The sequence below is a fragment of the Dicentrarchus labrax genome, unplaced genomic scaffold (genome assembly GCF_905237075.1).
Source record: "Dicentrarchus labrax unplaced genomic scaffold, dlabrax2021, whole genome shotgun sequence".
NCBI lineage: Eukaryota > Metazoa > Chordata > Actinopteri > Moronidae > Dicentrarchus > Dicentrarchus labrax.
This window is the reverse complement of record NW_026136723.1, coordinates 2397078-2416000: the sequence shown is the minus strand read 5'-3', so window position 1 is coordinate 2416000 and position 18923 is coordinate 2397078. Positions and strand designations below refer to the sequence as shown.

The 18923-nt window shown below is 40.3% G+C and overlaps 3 protein-coding genes across 7 annotated transcripts in view; 1 reads left to right on the top strand and 2 right to left on the bottom strand.

Moving 5' to 3' along the window:
* LOC127357977 (zinc finger protein 37-like) overlaps nucleotides 1-18923 on the bottom strand; it is a 111488-nt gene that overhangs the window by 65058 nt on the left and 27507 nt on the right. The window lies entirely within an intron of this gene.
* The window catches only part of LOC127358043 (gastrula zinc finger protein XlCGF57.1-like), an 81881-nt gene that overhangs the window by 57403 nt on the left and 5555 nt on the right, over nucleotides 1-18923 (bottom strand). For 2 of the 5 annotated variants that reach the window (XM_051390919.1, XM_051390923.1), the window contains exon 2: nucleotides 16625-18408. The exons of 2 other annotated variants lie outside the window; for them this stretch is intronic. In XM_051390919.1, coding sequence (XP_051246879.1) covers nucleotides 17846-18408 — 563 coding nt within the window. In that variant the 3' untranslated portion in view covers nucleotides 16625-17845. Of the gene's footprint in view, nucleotides 1-16624; nucleotides 18409-18923 lie in introns of those variants that run through there. One more of the 5 variants, XM_051390922.1, reaches the window with a different exon arrangement.
* Nucleotides 8256-9540, top strand: LOC127358086 (gastrula zinc finger protein XlCGF49.1-like). The gene has a single exon (XM_051390990.1). It carries the CDS (start codon nucleotides 8338-8340, stop codon nucleotides 8959-8961), a length of 624 nt encoding a protein of 207 aa, XP_051246950.1. The 5' UTR covers nucleotides 8256-8337; the 3' UTR covers nucleotides 8962-9540.

Here is an 18923-nt window from a genome sequence, read left to right as displayed (position 1 = left end):
AATAGAAATAATATAACTTTATTTGTCCTCATCTTCTGTTATTTATTAGTAGTATTAGTGAATGTATAGTCAGATTCCCGATACACACTCCATAACAGTTGGTGGCGCTAATGCTCCATAACGTTGTTTGCCAGCCGCCATTAAACACCACGAAGAAGAAGCACAGTGTTGCCGTGCTGAGAAAGTGTGTGTGACATCCACAGTAACGAGCCAACAAAGTACACCGGTCTTTGAAGCCAATTTTACATAGTGGAAACAGTGTTTTTGACGGAGTTTGTGTGATTGTGTGAAAATGTGTAAAGTCCAAATGCTGAGAGCGTTGGTGAAGCAGCGACTAACTGCGGCTGCTGAAGAGATATTTGGGCTGTTTGAAAGAACGATAGCAGAGTACGAGGAGGAACTTTGTCGTTCAAAAGAGGAGAACGAGCGACAACGGAAACTACTGGACGCTGTTTTCAACCCTCAACTTCGGTTACACAGAGCAGGTTGGTTCACTGTACTGCTTCTTCTCTCACTGTTCACACTCTGAGCTGGAAGTAGTATTCACAGCCTTTACTGCAGTAACAGGATGATCAGCACAATGGACTCAAAGGAAAAGTAGTGATAGTGCAGGAACAGGTTGGACTATTATATCTGATGGATCAATATTACTGCTGCATTCATGTGGATGTAGATGTTGAACTACTTTATATACTGTTGCTACTTTAATCTACAGCAGTGACGATGCATTTTCCTGCTCATCCAGGAGGGTTTTTAAATAGTTTATTTAGAATTAGGAGAATTTTCTCCACCCATAAAGTAATAAATGTTTTCCTCGTCAACTAGTCATTGAACAACATTAAGTTCATTTATTCCAACACAGTGTAACGTCACACAGTCTGGTTGTTCAATCACTTCCAACTTCACTGAAACTGATCCAGGAACTGGTTACATAAATGCATTACATTTTTCCTCCCCTTTGTTACTTCCCGAGCCAAGATGATGTACTTAAAGCATTGTATATTTCATATGAGTATTTTTACATTAGTGTCATCTTCTTCTGCCTCCTGTATTTCACATACAAGTGGCAGCCCCTTTGGGATCCTCTCAAATGTGACGCTGGCATAGGTCGCCCTGTTAGCATTTCATACGGGGTAAGGTGGGCATTCTCATACTCATTAGTGCAAGTGGCAACGCAGTCACTCTGTCCATCTTAGTTTCCCTGCAGATTTTCAACGCTCCATGAGCTCTTTCCACTAGACCTTGTGATTGGGGATGGTACACACTTCCCAGCTTATGTTTGATTCTTAGTGTTTGATATCTTCCTTATTACAGCATTGTCAAAATTAGTTATCAGAACTATTTTCCAATTTTATACAGTTTTGTTACCGTTATGGTATCAGGCTTTGTTGTTGTTGTTGTTGTTGTTGTTTATTTGTAAAGGTTTTACTTTGCTTTTAGGCTATCTGATGTTAGGCTCTATGCAGATTTCACATGATTGTATCTGTATGTATTTTTTTAACTGTAGCGACCGTCTATGGAGACCACCACATGTTTTGTAACACTTTCACTACTTTCCCCCTTTCAACATGGTAAATACCATGCGCAACAACAAACAACTGTGGTACCAAAGCTGCATGTGCCACCAACAACCCTGTGGCTGACCAAAACCGACCAGTGGAGCAGTCTTTAACAACTCCAACTCAACCAGAGTTGTTTCTCCTCTGCAGAGGCAGTCGACTGTACCTCAGCCAGGGCACGCATTGAAATGGTGCTATCGTCATCCTTAACCGTTAAAAAAAAGCTAAAGCCCTAAGTTCTGCTGCTTGTGCTAAAAGGGAAGTATACAGCGTCTGCGACAGCAATGTTTCAAATTCTAACATGTCTGCTGTTGGTGCAACAACAGCGTTCCCTTTCACCAACAATAAAAGTTGTGCTCCTGGCAGTGATTCGGCTAAAAGATCCCTTTAGGTCTTTAGATACGCCTCCGAAACTGCCACACAATCATATGGAGTTCCATCATGTAGGAGGTTTGAATGCTTGACACCATAGTATGGTGATTTCCGGGGCTGAGAGGATGATGTTGTACCCTGTGCATTGTGCATATGTTTTTTTTACAAAGTTTGGTGCAAGAAGCGCATGTAGTGCATGATTTGTGTACAAAAATACCTCATGTCCCATAGTAATGGTTGACGCCTTGTAATAAGCATAATCTTGATTCGTAAGTGCAGGAGCAGTTGGATAAATCACCTTTAAGTTGAGCAGATGCCTGCCATGCATTCCATTGCAAATGTGTAGTTTTGTTTAGCACTGAGGTTTTGATTAAGTCTTACATTGCTTCTGATCAAAAGTGTAGTCAGATAGCCATGGGCAGCTGTAACCTGTCATTTCCAGTTGTTAGATGGCGGTTCGCGGGTCACTGAGTATATCAAAATGTCATCTACGTACTGTAACACAGTTAACTCTGTCTAATTCTCACAAATCTGTCTGCAATCAATTAAAAATTGATGGCGACTGATTGTTGCCTTGTGGCAGACGAGTGTACTCTTTTCCACAGGAAAATATGGAGATATTGCAGCACATCACAATAGCTTCCAACAGGTCTGATATTGTACTTGTAATTTCTGTGATTTCTTGAAATGTCAGTGGCTATTGTTTCTTTCATGGTAAAAGTATGTTAGGTTTGAGTCGGATGAGTACTTGGCCTGCTGACGTCATGAGCCCCACATCTGCGGCATGCTTTGTTCATAGGTTTCTGGCTGTTGGATACAGGATGATCTGGAACAAGTGCGGTCAGATTGCTTGCGCTGTCATCCAGTCCCTCCAGAAAAGGCGATTATGCGATTGCATAGTTCAATGCATAATCAGCCAAAGTCCGCATATTTATGCGAGGGCCGCATTTTTTCAAATACGCTGCACTTTCGCCGCATAAATTGCAGATTTACGCGCAAAATATGAGGGGGGTTAGGGGTTCTCAACCTTTTGCAAGCTGTGGGGTATTGCACAAAAGTAGGATAAAGAAATCCAGGATAAGTGAGCAAGCGCGGCTTGACTTAGCCTGCTCGGCACATCCTGGCTTAATTGGTTGCACGTTTGCCGAGCCAGGATTAAAAAGTGCGGCTATGTTAAGCCAGGTGTAGATAGTCGGGATAAGTGCGTGTTCACGGCATACTGAAATAGACCTCGCAATCGCCCACAGAATCACCGATGGGAACATGGATAAGAGTCGCGCTTCATATTTCACGGCCGTTGAACAACAGCTCCTGATGGAGTTCTATGAAGAGGTGGAAGATATAAGAAAAAAAGGCAATACCAATGCTAAAATTAAAGAAAGAGAGAAAGCCTGGCAGACAATAGCGGACCGGCTTAATGCTTAAGTGTTAAGTAGTCCAAAACTGTACAATGAATAAACAGTGCTCCACTGGAACTGTCATAATTAGGATCCAATTAAAGGACTAAAGGAGTTACTTTAAGTAAACTAATCAACTGTTGTACACTTTGCTTTAAATGTGGCAAGTAGAGGTGCATGTTACTCAGAAAATATAAAGTATGATTAAGTGCAAATAATTATCCACAATGTGTGTCATTTAATTTATTTTTATCTATTTTATCTTTCTATCCTTCATAAAGAACAAACTTGTCTGGCCATAAAAGGACCTGGCAGCAAGTTAAAGTTAAATACAAGAACATTTTGCAGGCTGGTAAGTGACTCTAAAGTAGATAACAGTGAACAAATGAGGTGAATAGATTAGGTGTCTGCTGACATGTTAAATGTCTGTATGATTGTAGCAGTTAAAAAAAAGCCCATAGAACTGTCAGAGGGGGCGGCCCACCAAGCCAGAATATGTGCAGCAAATGGTTCCTTTATTGAGGTTCTCTGCATCCCCAACAGAATAAAGGAAGCTCCCACTTGCAAAACATCTCTGTACCACAGACCATCTGTGGTACATTGAGAGCATGTCTTTCTGCCGTCTGGTGCTGTATTTTTGGACCCAGCAGCCTACATAAATATCTTAGTTCATCACCTGAGAATCTGTATCTCTCAATGAGATAGTCATCTCCAACGGCCAATGGGTCTGACCTGTCCCAGAAGACTCTTTCATGACTAAATGCTCGTCTGAGGATTAGGGCTTCCTCATCCAGTACATCCTCCAAGAAAGGGCAAGCCATTATAAAGAGGGAACAGGTGTGATGTAGTAGGCTTATCATCTGCATTTTTTACAGAAGCTTGTAGGTAGGCGATGTTAATGTGAGACCTGAGCCTGCTTTGCCTTGTGTGAAGGCGTCCACTCTGTCTGCGAGGATCAAAATATGAGTTTCGCGGCCTTGCAAAGACAGGTTGAGGCCATTCAAGCAGTCTTCATTAGCATAGCAATACAATATATATGTAATATTTTAATGCAGGATAATTAAAATGATGCAACATACTTAGAAAGACCATGGACATGCTGTAAAACACATTAATTAGCATCAGTGATAAAGTCTGCAAGGCTGGGGAACATGTCACAGTTCCCTCAACTGATGCGGCCATGCCAGAGGTCAAGTTTTTGTGTGAAGGCGTCCACTCTGTCTGCGAGGAGCAAAATATGAGTTTCGCGGCCTTGCAAAGACAGGTTGAGTGAAATATATCGACCAAGTAGGACAGAGAAAAAAACCACTTCACCTCCTCTCGCAGCTCATACAACCGCTGTACGCGCAAGCAGCTAGGCCACGCTCACGGCCCATCATTGCCCGCGCACCATCCGTGCATAGGCCACCGCATCGGTCCCAAGTCAAACCATTTTCACGGATAAAAATATCAAGGACATTGAAGATGGCTTCTCCTGTAGTGTGCGACTGAAGAGGCCGGCAAAACAGGACATCCTCCTCAATGGCCTTGCCCCGCAGATACCTGACATAGGTGAGGAGCTGTGCCTGCCCAGCAATATCAATGGATTCGTCCAGCTGCAGCGCGTAGTAAGGACTCTTTTTTTATGAACTATCAGTTGCTCTCTGATATCATTAGACATGTCTGAAATTCTCCTAGCGACTGTGTCATTGGACAGTGGTACTGCACCGAGTTTGGCTGCTGCACTATTTCCTATCATTATTCTGCATGTCTTGCGTGGCCGGAAAAAAATAGTCTCGGCAATTGTATTCGGTTTACCCAGATTACCTATTATTTTGGCCACTACATACGATGCCTCCAAACACTGTTTAGACACAGTGCTGTGCACTGAAATGGTTGCCTGTTGCTGATGGAGGCCATCAAGCTTTCTTTTGAAATATTCAGCCGGTTTATCCTTAATGCCAGCATGCCTTGTTTCGAGGTGCCTTTTTAGTTTGCAGGGCTTCATGCTGTCGTTTGCCAGCACCTCGACACACACGACACACTGAGGTCTCAGATCAGCCGTGACTGTAACCCAAACTGCAGGTATGCTTCATCGTAACTTCGAAGCTTTTTTGCAGCTGGTGGTGCGTCGGTTGCCTTGTTGGTCCTCACTAGAAATCTCTCCATTTTTGTTTGGTTTTGAAATAATTTGGATGTGGATTAGTTGTGTTTTCAATAAAGTTTAGGCTATGATGTAACGATGTGTGCGTGTGTGTTGCTATGTTGAGAGACTAGTGTCGGGGGCTAATCAGTCGGGACATAGGCACGATCTTTAATACAACGAACAAAATAATGATTTTGCAGGCAATGCAGATTTTATTTTAAGACTTAACGATTGTAGTCCTTTGTCTGTGTGTGTGTGTGTGTGTCTTAGCCGCGTGGGTATTGCAACACGGTGAAAAAGGCAGAGGGGTAGTTAGTGCACTGCCTAGCAGTTAAAAAATTACTGGCTAGGGCTGAGATGGGGATAATCTTTAAAAAGACTGGGATTAGTCTTTAAAAAGACTGGGTTTTGAAGTATAGGCCTAAGTAAATTGATATTGAGATTGATAACAGTTAGACTAGCAAGAGCTGGCACAAGCGAACTTGGCAAGAGACTAGACTAGAGTGAATGGAGCTATGTGAGTCAAATGCAGTGATTTATTTTTGTGTGAGTGAGTGAAAAAACATTTACATTTACACCCCGCTCTGTAAGGCAGGGCGGAAACGGCAGCGGCCATGCACATGCGTGATTCATTTGCAGCCTGGAGGCGGAGTGGTGTCTCTGCTCTGACTGCAGGCTGGGACTGCTGTGCAAGACTACTGAGAGACTGACCGCCTGTGAGTGCTTTTGGACAGGTGAGGGGCTCACGGCAGCACCCGCTGCTCGTTGCACAGTAACTGCAGAGTGATACGTGCTTTCAAGTCAGAGTCTCCACACACCACAAAAGTCTCCAATAACACCAGTAAAAGTCGCTAGATTTGTCGCCAGTCGCTTTTGACAAAAAAAATTCGCCAGGAGGATGATTTGTTTGTGTGTTATAATAGTCCAACCACTTGCATTTCGATATTTTCTCCTCCCATCCTGTAGCCTACTCCACCACTGTCTTAGCAGAAAGTTGAAAAATGTTGCATTTACTTCACACAAGAGCAGCCATTTTACCCTGTTGCCATGGGAACGTTATGAAGTGATGTAATTACGCGAAGTGAACATCATCGACCCCGCGATGAAGCCATAATGAAGCCCGCAAATCAGTCTCATTTGCTGGAGATGGAGGAGGGGGAGGAGATGGACGCTGAGGGAGAGGGGATGGAGGATGAGGATGGCGAATGATTGGCCAGTGTTAGGGTACGCGGTTATAGTTTTCATTTTCACAGTGGACTGTTGTAGTTTCATTCAGGAGTTGATGCAACTTTACAGTCGTAAGATTGCACTTTTTTGTTACCAGTGGGTTAAATCATACTAGTTTCAAAAACCTTACAGTTGTATATTAGTAGTATGAAAATTTATGTTACACTAAGAGATTGCACTTTGTGCATTGGAAGCACTTATTTTAACAGAAGATGTCTGTTTAGTATAGCTACCCCTGTAAAACAGGAAGCACACATTTTATTTTTTTATATTTTATTTATTCATTTTTACAGAAGTTGTAGCATATTCCTTTTGTAAAGCTACAGAACTTGTTTGACTCATCAATGTTTTGTAAGTTTGAGGCATGTGTTTAATAAGGTCTGATATTTAACAAGATGAGAACTTAAATATTCCCAGCACTTTCCAGTGTTTCCTCTAGGATTTTTTTTAGCAGTGGGGGCAGAGGCCCGTCCTAATAGTCATAACACATCTGATGCCTCACTCCCCAGGAGACAGCCCTGGTCTTTGGAATATGCTTAGCTCATGGCACAGTGAATAACAACTCTCCTACCTAGTGTGAGACAACCAGAGTGTGAATACATGAGGGTTAACATTGATGAACATAAAATATTATACTGTAAGCCTGTAAAATTAAACATAAAATAGCACAACGTAATATAGTTTGCTGCATGTTCGCAGAACCTTATTTCTGAATGCATTTTCCCACTACACCACCATGTTGACCCTTTACTGTCCTCCAACTTTCCCTTGCTGTGGCAGCAGACCGCACCATTAAAAGTTGAAGAATCTTCTGCCTTGTTCAGAAGAAACTCTGATCCTTTTAATCATTGCTTACTTTCCACAAAGTTTTCTGCTGATAATCCTCATGAGACCTTGTCAACAGATTTCAACTTGGTTCCAATGTGTTTCCACTGAATGACATCTTCAGCCTGATGATGATCCCACAGTTATCCAGTCTGGATTTAACAGAAAGTGGTGGTTTTCCGTAATGTCTATCTTTGTGTTTACTGTGTCCTGCAGACGTCCAGCAGCTGTTGGTGATTAAAGAAGAGGTTCCCCCTGAGCAGCAGCAGGAGTGGAGACCCAGTCTGGACCTTGAGGACCCAGAGCCCCCCACACATTAAAGAGGAACAGGAGGAATTCAGGACCAGTCAGGAGGGAGAACAGCTTCAAGGGTTCACCTTCACTTCTGTCCCTGTGAAGAGTGAACATGATGATGATGAAGAGAAATCTCAGTCCTCACAGCTTCCTCAAAGACAAACTGAACAGATGGAAACAGATGATGGAGAGGACTGTGGAGGCCCAGAGCCAGCCAGAAACTCATATCCAGATGAACATTCACAGCCTGATGAAAGCTTTAGTCTAAAGACTAATCTGCAGTTACACATGAGAACTCACACAGGTGAGAAACCATTCAGCTGCTCAGTGTGTAGTAAAAGCTTTAGTGTAAAGACTAATCTGCGGTTACACATGAGAACTCACACTGGTGAGAAACCGTTCAGCTGCTCAGTGTGTAGTAAAAGTTTTAGTGTAAAGACTAATCTGCGGTTACACATGAGAACTCACACTGGTGAGAAACCGTTCAGCTGCTCAGTGTGTGATAAAAGCTTCAATCATAAGAGTGCTCTGCAGACACATGAGAAGTCATACTGGTGAGAAACCATTCAGCTGCTCAGTTTGCGATAAAAGCTTTGGATATAGGAGTACTCTGCAGTCACACATGAGAACTCACACAGGTGAGAAACCATTCAGCTGCTCAGTGTGTAGTAAAAGCTTTAGTGTTAAGACTAATCTGCGGTTACACATGAGAATTCACACTGGTGAGAAACCGTTCAGCTGCTCAATGTGTGATAAAAGCTTTGGACAAAAGAGTCATCTGCAGTTACACATGAGAAGTCACACGGGTGAGAAACCATTCAGCTGCTCAGTGTGTAGTAAAAGCTTTACTGTAAAGACTAATCTGCGGTTACACATGAGAATTCACACTGGTGAGAAACCATTCAGCTGCTCAGTGTGTGATAAAAGCTTTGGACATAAGAGTAATCTGCAGTTGCACATGAGAACTCACACAGGTGAGAAAACATTCAGCTGCTCAGGGTGTCATAAAAGCTTCCATTTAAAGCGTATTCTGCAGTTACACATGAGAACTCACACTGGTGAGAAACCTTTCAGCTGCTCAGTATGCCAACAAAACTTCGTTAAAAAGAGTACTCTAGAGGAGCACATGACAACTCACACATTCAGCTCAGTCTGCAGTTAAAGCTTCTGTATTAAAAGTGCTATGCAGAGACACATGAGAACTCACACAAGAGAGCAGCAGGAAATTAAGAATCCTGTTCAGCTATTACAGACTAGAAACTAGACATCAGAGATGCACTATGACATCAGAACAACAGTGTCTGGCGGCTAGGTCTGTAACTATTCTGAATCAGAGTGAGTGATAACAATGTGACAATGGAAAACAACTTTCCCCTGCCCGGCTTACAGGATCGCTGGCTAACAACTCAGCAAGGGTTTACTAATTCCTCCAGGAACCACTACACCACTGAACATAGTGGGCATAAATAGCTGCACACAGTTTAACTGTGTTCATGACTAAGCACTGGACTGCTTAACTTTTGTAAATGTAATGTATTGATCTTGTTTTATTATTGTGATTTTGTTATGGTTTATGTTAGGTTACTGTGTTACTCATGTTCTACACTGCTATGGTGATTTTAGTTAAATGTTATGTTCCACACAGAAACAGTCTCTGTCCAACTACATCACCTCGGCTTTAACTTGCCACTGTTCATATAAGATCACCTCAGCCTTTAACACAACCACACACAGCAGAGAGGACCTTTTAAAAACTAAAACTTTTTTTAAGAAGGGTTTGTGATTCGTCTGACGTCTGAAAATACACCCAAAGTTGGTGGTGATTGAATACTGCGTTCAAGCAATATGTTGGAGTTTTATTAATGACCACATGGTGGAGATATTGTAGGTAGAATTTTATGAAATGTTACACATAGGTGCAATGTGGTTGTATGTGCAAAAATCCCAAATTTGTTTGCCTGTTAATTGCATTTGGCTACGCCTTCTAAAGTAACAATTGGAGGCAACCAATAAGTGTAATTTATATTACTCAAATAAATAGTATGCAGCACTTGCTTCTGTCCTGTATTCGTCCTGTCCACTGTAATTAAGTATCATTGTGGAACTATTGTTGGAATTGTAAAAAGTTCTGTTTGGATTTATGTACAACATTCTCAAATTTGTTTGCAGTTCAATTCAGCATTAAAATATGTTAAGTCAATCCGTGTATCATTCGTTCTTTTCATATTCAATTGAAATTCCAAAATTGCAAAATGGAAAAACGGTTTGTTATTTCCTTATTTGTTTATGAATCTGATATCAAAAACCAAATAACGGTTGATTTTTTTTGTACTTTCGATTTATTGCTTAGATCAAAAAGAGGATATTAAATAACGGGCCCCGGATTGATTTTGATTTTGATATTTAATTTTTGCGCTTTGTATGAACCGGAATTTATTGTCTTGTTAGCTTGATTCACTTCTTCAGTTTAACTAATGTTAGCCTTCAAAACTGAGGATCAATCATGGAGAGTTTCATCTTTTCATTCATCTTTCATCCTCAGTTTCCTGCCGCGTGCGCGAAAAGCTGCATGCTTCCTGTTACGTTACTCCAGTCTGCTTTTATTTTTAACTTCCTAACTTTTATTTTATTTTTGTTCGTTCTTATTTTTTCCCCTGTAACTCTCCTGCCTTCTCTAACGATGTTGTTTGATTGAGTTTTTCATTTTCGTGTTTTAATGCCGCTTCCACCGGGACACGCTGTCATTGTTTACTCCACGGGTATAGTGGCCAGAGCAGCTGATTTACCACCTGAACTCTGGAGAAAAACACACCGTGGATGTAGAGGAGGGAAGCAACGTCGGGGGAAGAGAGGAGGGTCGAGACGGGATGGGTGTATGGAGAAGGAGAAGATTTTAAGTCTCCCCTCTGTTGTTATGGTGAATGAGCGGTCTTCTAGCAACGGAATGTACGTGCTGACGGCATTGACGGGGAGCCACGCAGAGTACCGGGAGTCTGGTGCGTTTTGCTGGGGCATGGCTGCACAGGGACATTACAGACCGAAGCGTATCTGTCGGTGGCTTCCACACCGTCCGGGCGGACCGGGGTTGTACCGAGAGCGAACAGCTCTGTGGCCCGGATGCTGAACTGCTGGCTGCTACTGCTACTGCTACTGAGAGAGATCCCGCACGTCATCATCGTTGTCGACATCCCCTCCCTCTGCAAACCCAACGTCCTGCTATGTGCCTCTGATGAAGAGGAAGTCTGCGACCACTTTACACTTGACAGTTACGTCTTGCCAGTTTCAAATAAGTCTTTAATTAAATCAGCATATGGTTCCAGTGCGGCCATGGTATCGATACGAAATTACTCAAAAAGTACAATCACTGCATGATTGAGTTTTTTCAGGCTTTGCGAAAGGCTTTGTTATTTATGGATTTTGGTGAAGATTGGATGAAATATCCAAACTGGTGTAATGTTTTTAGGGCATGAATGGGTGTGGCCTATATTGGTAAAATTGGCATCATCGAAAGAACCCACTGTACAAAAACATTTCTTCTACTAACAGTTATTAGATAAAAAAATATAGTATTGTAAATAAATAACATAAATCAGGTTAAAGTCGAACGGGAATGATGTTAAGGCTGTAGGTTCAGTGTCTTCAACCTGGCTACTGTGAGCTTTTCTGCAAAGGAGGAGGACGTGGAGAGACATCACGCTGTAACATTCTGAATTTAGATTGCAGTTCTCTTTTTAAACACTAGCTGTCAGTGCTACACATTTAATCCACCTTTAACCCTGCAAAGATCTCAGTGACCAAAGAACAGCCACTGCATGGAAAGTGGGATTTTTCGTCAGTAAGCGGCACTGTAGATTGTCGTGGAACTTCAGGTTTACAACTGCACACGGCAATTTGCAGGCAACACGGAAAACTGCCGTGAATTGTCAGATGACCGGCGAGAAGAAACTGCTGAATGCTATCGGTGGGCTGTCTCGTCAGCTTACTCTGTTTGCTGCTGATGTGAATGAGCAGTTCACTCAACTCAGCAGTTCAGTAAACTCCAGGTTGCTGTCGATGGAGGATAGGTTGGTTGCTTTGGAGTCAACTGTGCGGGAGAGACTAACTCTAAGAAGAGAAGACGGGTGCACAATCCCAAGATTGCGGTAAGAATATGTTCAATGACTGCTAGCTAAGCTAAAAGTAGCCTAAAAGCAAAGGTTTTTTAAGTAGCCCAAGCTAAAGGTAACCTAGTAGCCTTACTGTACATTTAATCTTGTATATATATATATATATAGTTATATATATATATTTATATTTTTTGTGCTGAATGTTGTATATATATATGTTGTTTGTATAATATGTTGTTTGTATATCTGGAGTGTTGTAACGAAAATAATTTCCCCCTGGGATTATTAAAGTATTTCTGATTCTGATTCTGATTTGTAAAGGAACAAGTGAGCAGAACCAGTGTAAGTTGCTTTATAAAAGTGTATTTTTTTGTCTTGTAATTTACAGGAAGCAGTACGCCGTCTTCACAACTCGGAGACAAATTGAAGGCGCTACGAACCGGAGCAAGGGTAAGATTTAAAGAATATGCTTTCATTCTGCTGTATAAGGAAATAGATACGTTAATAGACTAGGCAACGACTAGTCTATTGTTTATTGTTGATAGTTGATAGTTTATTTTTATGTCATGTTAAATTGTTGATTGTTCATTTTTATGTCATGTTAAATTGTGGATTGTTCATTTTTATGTTGTGTTCATTTGTTGATTGTTGATGTTGTTGTTGTTTATTTTATGTCTTTTCTATTTATAGAAAACTTATTTTTGTATTGCCTTTTGCACTGTGGGTCCAAGAGGACTGAAATGTCATTTGTGCTGTATGTCGTGCATGTATAGCACATCTGACAATAAAGCTGACTTGACTTGACTTGACTTGACTAGATACCGATCTTAACCGTGCATTTTGTTTTCACAGACTTACCTTTTTTAACTGTGACTTAAGTTTTTTTATTCATACCACTCTTATTTAATTGTTTTCCAGCTGTCTGTAAGACCTATTATGACACAGTATGCTGGAGCTTCAGGTACAAACAACCAGACCTTGCACCGCAGGCGGAAGCTGTGAATAGTTCAGCTTGGAGTCGATCGAGAAGAAAGAGGGTAAGACTTTTTTTGGTGGCTATTTTTCAGGTGCATTAAAAGATGTGTTGTGTCCATACGCAGTGCATCGCGGATTACTGATTATTGACCATAGACCTGATGTCTGATGAGGAAGACGGCATCGTTGGCGGGGTGTCTGGTTGGATTGTGCGACCTCCGTCCTTTCACAGCCAGGAGATCACCGAGCTCTGTGTCACGCTGCAGTCGAGATTAGAGGCAACTCCGAAGTACAGGGCAATGCACCACAGACGTCTGCAAAACGGGCCAAATTAAGACAGAATACCGTAGTTAACTACAGCTCAGAGGTGGCAACAGCCACTTCCCAGGGCTGTAGGATTTTGGGCTTCTCCTGAGCTTCCCATTTGTTGTGGGGGCAGATCTCGCTTTGTACATAGTTGTGTGTTTGTGCTAATAAAAAAAAATTCTTTTGAATAAACATGTTCCTGGCAAATTTTCCTTTCCTTAATAAATTCATTCATGTCCTTGATGGTAATAATAGTGTAGTCCATAGGATAACAATGACATGAATATACAACATAATAGCATATACAGCATAATAGCATATCATATGAATATATATATATATATATATATATATATATATATATATTACTTTATTATACATTTATAATGACCCAGGGTGACCAATAGTGACAGATCTGCCAACCAATTACGGGTGATTTTTCTTGTTTAAAAGTAGTGGTTTCATCCAATACTGAGTAAGGAAATTCAAGCCAGGCCTGGTGCGGTTTTGCTGCTATTCATATGCTAATTAGAGCCATTACCACTCCGCGAGCTCTCCACATACGTCATGGTTCGTTTATGACAATATGTGGCACAGACAAACGCGACGTTTGCAGGCTGTAAATTGTCGTTAACTGCCGAAAATTAGGGAAATTTCCCTGGCGTTTACTGGAACACAAATCCCACTTTTCATGCAATGAGCCTCATGGGACTGATGATAAATGACCCCCCAGTTAAGATTCTGTCTTACTATTATATACTATATTATTATTATTATCATATAACCCTGAACAGGAGCAGGAGAGTGAATCTTTACAACAGCACAGCTCGTCGAACCTTCATTTCATCAAAGGTAATCTTTATCTTACAATTCAAACTTCTCCATTACAACAATCCACAGATAGTAGACAGTAGAAAACAGAGCAAGGGCTTTATTAACTTTGTCCTTTTAAAAGATAAAATCAGCATTAATTTATTGGCACATGGATTTACAGTGAAATATTTATGATTCAACTCATTCAAACTTTTTAGACAGAAGCTAAAAATATCAGATATTCTTCACTTCAGTCTTACAATCCGCATTATCACAAACAATCTTTACACAAATTTTTTAGACAGACAAACTGATATTTGATAAAAATGTTTCACTGTTTTATAACCTGGAGTGCACTTTTATTTTGACAGAGAGAAACAGCCGGAGAACAATACTTCAATGTGTCAACGATATAAAAGCTCAAAGTATGAAGGTTGAAGGCACATAAAGCATAAAGAATGGTTACTGGTCACCATGATTACCCCCAAATGTTTAAAGTAACTAATTTCTTCTCTTAACAGCATCAACTTAAACTTGAAAAAATGTCAAATATATATGCATGTTATTATTTAACAGCATCAGGACAGATTATTACCATAAACTTAATGTAAAACTTCCAATAAAAGCAGGGTCCCTAATAGACGCAGACCTTTAACCTTAGACTTCTTAAAACCCACCTGGTCGCCTGCTTGAGCTTGTTTTAAGTCGCTTCAATCTCCTACTTCTGTCAATATGTACATAATTCACATTGTTAGATCAGTTAGATTCTTCACAATTAAATTGTTTTTACAAAAACTATCAACACCAAAGTAAAACGATAATTCATTTGGTAACCTGGTAGACGAGAGAGACGGAAAAAAGACCTCTGAAGCGATTATAATCATCATGTTAGTTTTCAAATTTGCTGAACAAAACTCAAGAGAAGCAGCAGTTAGAGTTAAGTTTAGTTTTTTACTAAAGGAATGAAACGCCTGTCCCGAATAGAAGCCTGTCCCCAATAAAGGCAGGGGGAGTTCAGTGATTTAAGCAAATAAACGTCTAGGCTATTATTAGAAGTTTTACAGTACTCACCTACAGCTTCTAAAATGTTATAACAGACACTCCTACAGACAAACGCACTCAAACGACACAATCCACAACAGTGTTAAATGTTACCTCTGAGTCTCACAGTCTCAATTCACATTGAACTTTTTCTTTATTATAAACTGACGACCAGGATGGAAATTAAACTCTGGTGTTGTTGTCGTCAGTAATGTAAAGTATACTTTGATTTGTAGTAAATGGGTTAAATTCAGAAAAGGTGCCAATGTTGTCCTTTAATCTTAATTCTTTTATAGCCTTTCCTTCCCTTTATCCATTGTTTATCCAAGTATTTTTCATTGAATGTATTAAACTCTTTTGTAGACTCTTTCCAATCACTTTCCTGAATCTCCACCTGACTCTGGTCAAAACAAGCTCACCTAACTCTTTCATATTTCAAACCCTTGTAGTGCCCAGTTTAGGCTCACTACTCAAACTTCTGACTTGAATTCATCCCATTTTTAAATGTCTCATTAAGTGGCTCGGGCAGTTTTCAGTGTATTGAACTTCATTTTGCCCTTAACCCCTAAAGAGACAGTGGAGATGTTATTGAGCTGATACAAGTTCTTTGTTCTTATTGTGTCTTTTTACAATTCCCCTTTTTAGTTTCTATTAAGGCTGCACGATACGGGACGGCCATCATAAAGACATTATTTTCACAGATACTGCGACTGTGATGTGATGTCACATATTTTACCTTCATAACTTACCGCATCTTACCATATTGAGATTTTGATTTACTGTGCAGCTTGTTTCTATCCAATAAGAAATTTGGTTCTGCTATGAGTCTTGATGTATTCCAATGGAAAATCTGTAATCTATTTCCACTGCGTCAGTCTGCGCTTCAGTTCTTCAGGAGACCGCTGGCCTCAGGGAGACTTTTGTTGCTCCCATTGGCTGCAGGGATGAACAGAAGTGTTATTTTATACATACAGACACATACAGACACTAAAAACACAGAAGCCTACCTGCTCCTGCTTTCTCAGGTATTTTCTATGGTACATGCAATTACTGTGATGCAAAGCAGAAAGCAGTGAGGTTTGCATCCACATATTATATATATATATATATATATATATATATATTAGGGCTGGGCAAGTAATTAACGCCGACAATTATTTTATCTTGCATTGACGCAGTTTTTTTTTTTACTATTATTATTTTGAAAGTCCTTTGCTCACTGACTCTGGATACACAAACCATCCCTGGGTCACAGGAGGAGAGGGGAGGGAGGCTTCAGCAGACTATGTTGGATGCAGCGTGTGTAAGAAGTATAGATAAACAAAAGCAAGACAAGCTAACAAATGCCATTCCCAAGTGGATAGCTTCAAACTGCAGGCCAATTAGTATTGTGGAAGATAGGATCGCAACAAATGACGGCGGCAGAACTAACTTCCTCCTAACTTCAGTGTCAGCTGTAATGATGTTTATGATGTTAAACACTTACCTTTGCAATCTCTTCATTGACTGTGACACAAACAAACAATATTAATATTAATATATGCTTAAAAAAAATATATAAATTAGGACACGAGCAAGATCCTATTGTATCTGAAGTAATTTTTATTCCAGATTATTACATTTTTGGAGACTGCAACTTGCTCAGAAACACATGAAATGGTGAAAATGTATCATTATCATCTATATTTCTCACGTGTGTTGTGTTGTGGCAAATTTTTACAAATGTATCTGTCACTATGAAACAGTTAGTTGCTGTAACTTGAGGGAAGGGAACTGATACTGAACCTGAAAGAAATAAAGCTGAGCTTTGAGTCTTGAGATCTTTTACAAAGAAGTTCTGGGAGAAGTGTTATCTCTATTCGCTTCAATATCTCAACTTAATACAAATAATATAATATAAAACAAAGACAAAATAAAGTACAGAAAATACAACCATCATCATTCTACTGATTAAACAGACAAAGAATAAAACATTTTCACCAAAAACAAAAAAAACAAGTTTTGCACATTGTGGTAATTAAAATGATTTAAAGGTTCATCAAACTTTGTAGGACCAATCAATTAATTCTGGCTATCAAAATTATCAAAGAAAATAAAAAATAACAGTGATCAATATCCTTATACGTATTATATCAGAAATTCCTAAGGACACCACCCTTAAAGGAAAACTATTAATTGAAGAGTCAGACTCATAAAATATACAAAACAATTAATCTAAATCACTAATTTATTTGTTCAATAAGTATAACTAAGTTCATCATGTTCACATTAAGTCAGCTGAAGGATTTGTAGCTCAACATAGAGTTTGGTATCCTTCACGTTTGTGGAATATTTAACAAACCAGAATGTATATTTGATAACATTTATTAAAAAGATAAAGTATAAATAGACAATATGATCAAACTACAATGCACTAAACCAATTAACAAAGTGTGTGTTGCACTGTATGTTGAGCTTGTTCAGCAGAGACCAAACAGAGTTTTAAGGTTCTCTCTGCTGTGTGTGGTTGTGTTAAAGGCCGAGGTGATGTTGATGTTGACTGTTTCTGTGTGCAACATAACATTTAACTAAGATCACCATAGCAGTGTAGAACATGAGTAACACAGTAACCTAACATAAACCATAACAAAATCACAACAATAAAACCAGATCAAAAAGTCTAGTTTCTAGTCTGTAATAGCTGAACAGGATTCTTAATTTCCTGCTGCTCTCTTGTGTGAGTTCTCATGTGTCTCTGCATAGTACTTTTAATACAGAAGCTTTAACTGCAGACTGAGCTGAATGTGTGAGTTGTCATGTGGTCCTCTAGAGTACTCTTTTTAATGAAGTTTGTTGGCATACTGAGAGGCTGAAAGGTTTCTCTCTTGTATGAATCTTCATGTGATCCTGCAGAGTATTCTTATATCCAAAGCATTTATCGCACACTGAGCAGCTAAACGGTTTCTCGCCCGTGTGAGTTCTCATGTGTAACTGCAGATTAGTCTTTACACTGAAGCTTTTACTACACACTGAGCAGCTGAACGGTTTCTCACCTGTATGAGTCTTCATGTGATCCTGCAGAGTACTCTTTTGACTGAAGCTTTTATTGCACACTGAGCAGCTGAACGGTTTCTCACCAGTGTGAGTTCTCATGTGTAACTGCAGATTTGTCTTTACACTGAAGCTTTTACTACACACTGAGCAGCTGAATGGTTTCTCACCTGTGTGAATTCTCATGTGTAACTGCAGAGTATTCTTATATCCAAAGCTTTTATCGCACACTGAGCAGCTGAATGGTTTCTCACCAGTATGACTTCTCACATGTGTCTGCAGAGCACTCTTATGACTGAAGCTTTTATCACACGCTGAGCAGCTGAACAGTTTCTCACCTGTGTGAGTTCTCATGTGCAACTGCAGATTAGTCTTTAGACTGAAGCTTTTATCAGGTTGTGAAAGTTCATCTGGATCTGAGTTTCTGGCTGGTTCTGGTCCTCCACATTCCTCTCCACCATCTGTTTCCATCTGTTCAGTTTGTCTTTGAGGAAGCTGTGAGGACTGAGGTTTCTCTTCATCATCATCATCTTCACTCTTCACAGGGACAGAAGTGAATGTAAACTCTTGAAGTTGCTCTCCCTCCTGACTGGTCCTGACTTCCTCCTGTTCCTCTTTAATGTGTGGGGGCTCTGGGTCCTCCTGGTCCAGACTGGGTCTCCACTCCTGCTGCTGCTCAGGGGGAACCTCTTCTTTACACACCGATAGCTGCTGGACGTCTGAAGGACACAGTAAACACAAAGATAGACATTATGGAAAACCACCACTTTCTGTTAAATCCAGACTGGATAACTGTGGGATCATCATCAGGCTGAAGATGTCACTCAGTGGAAACACATTGGAACCAAGTTGA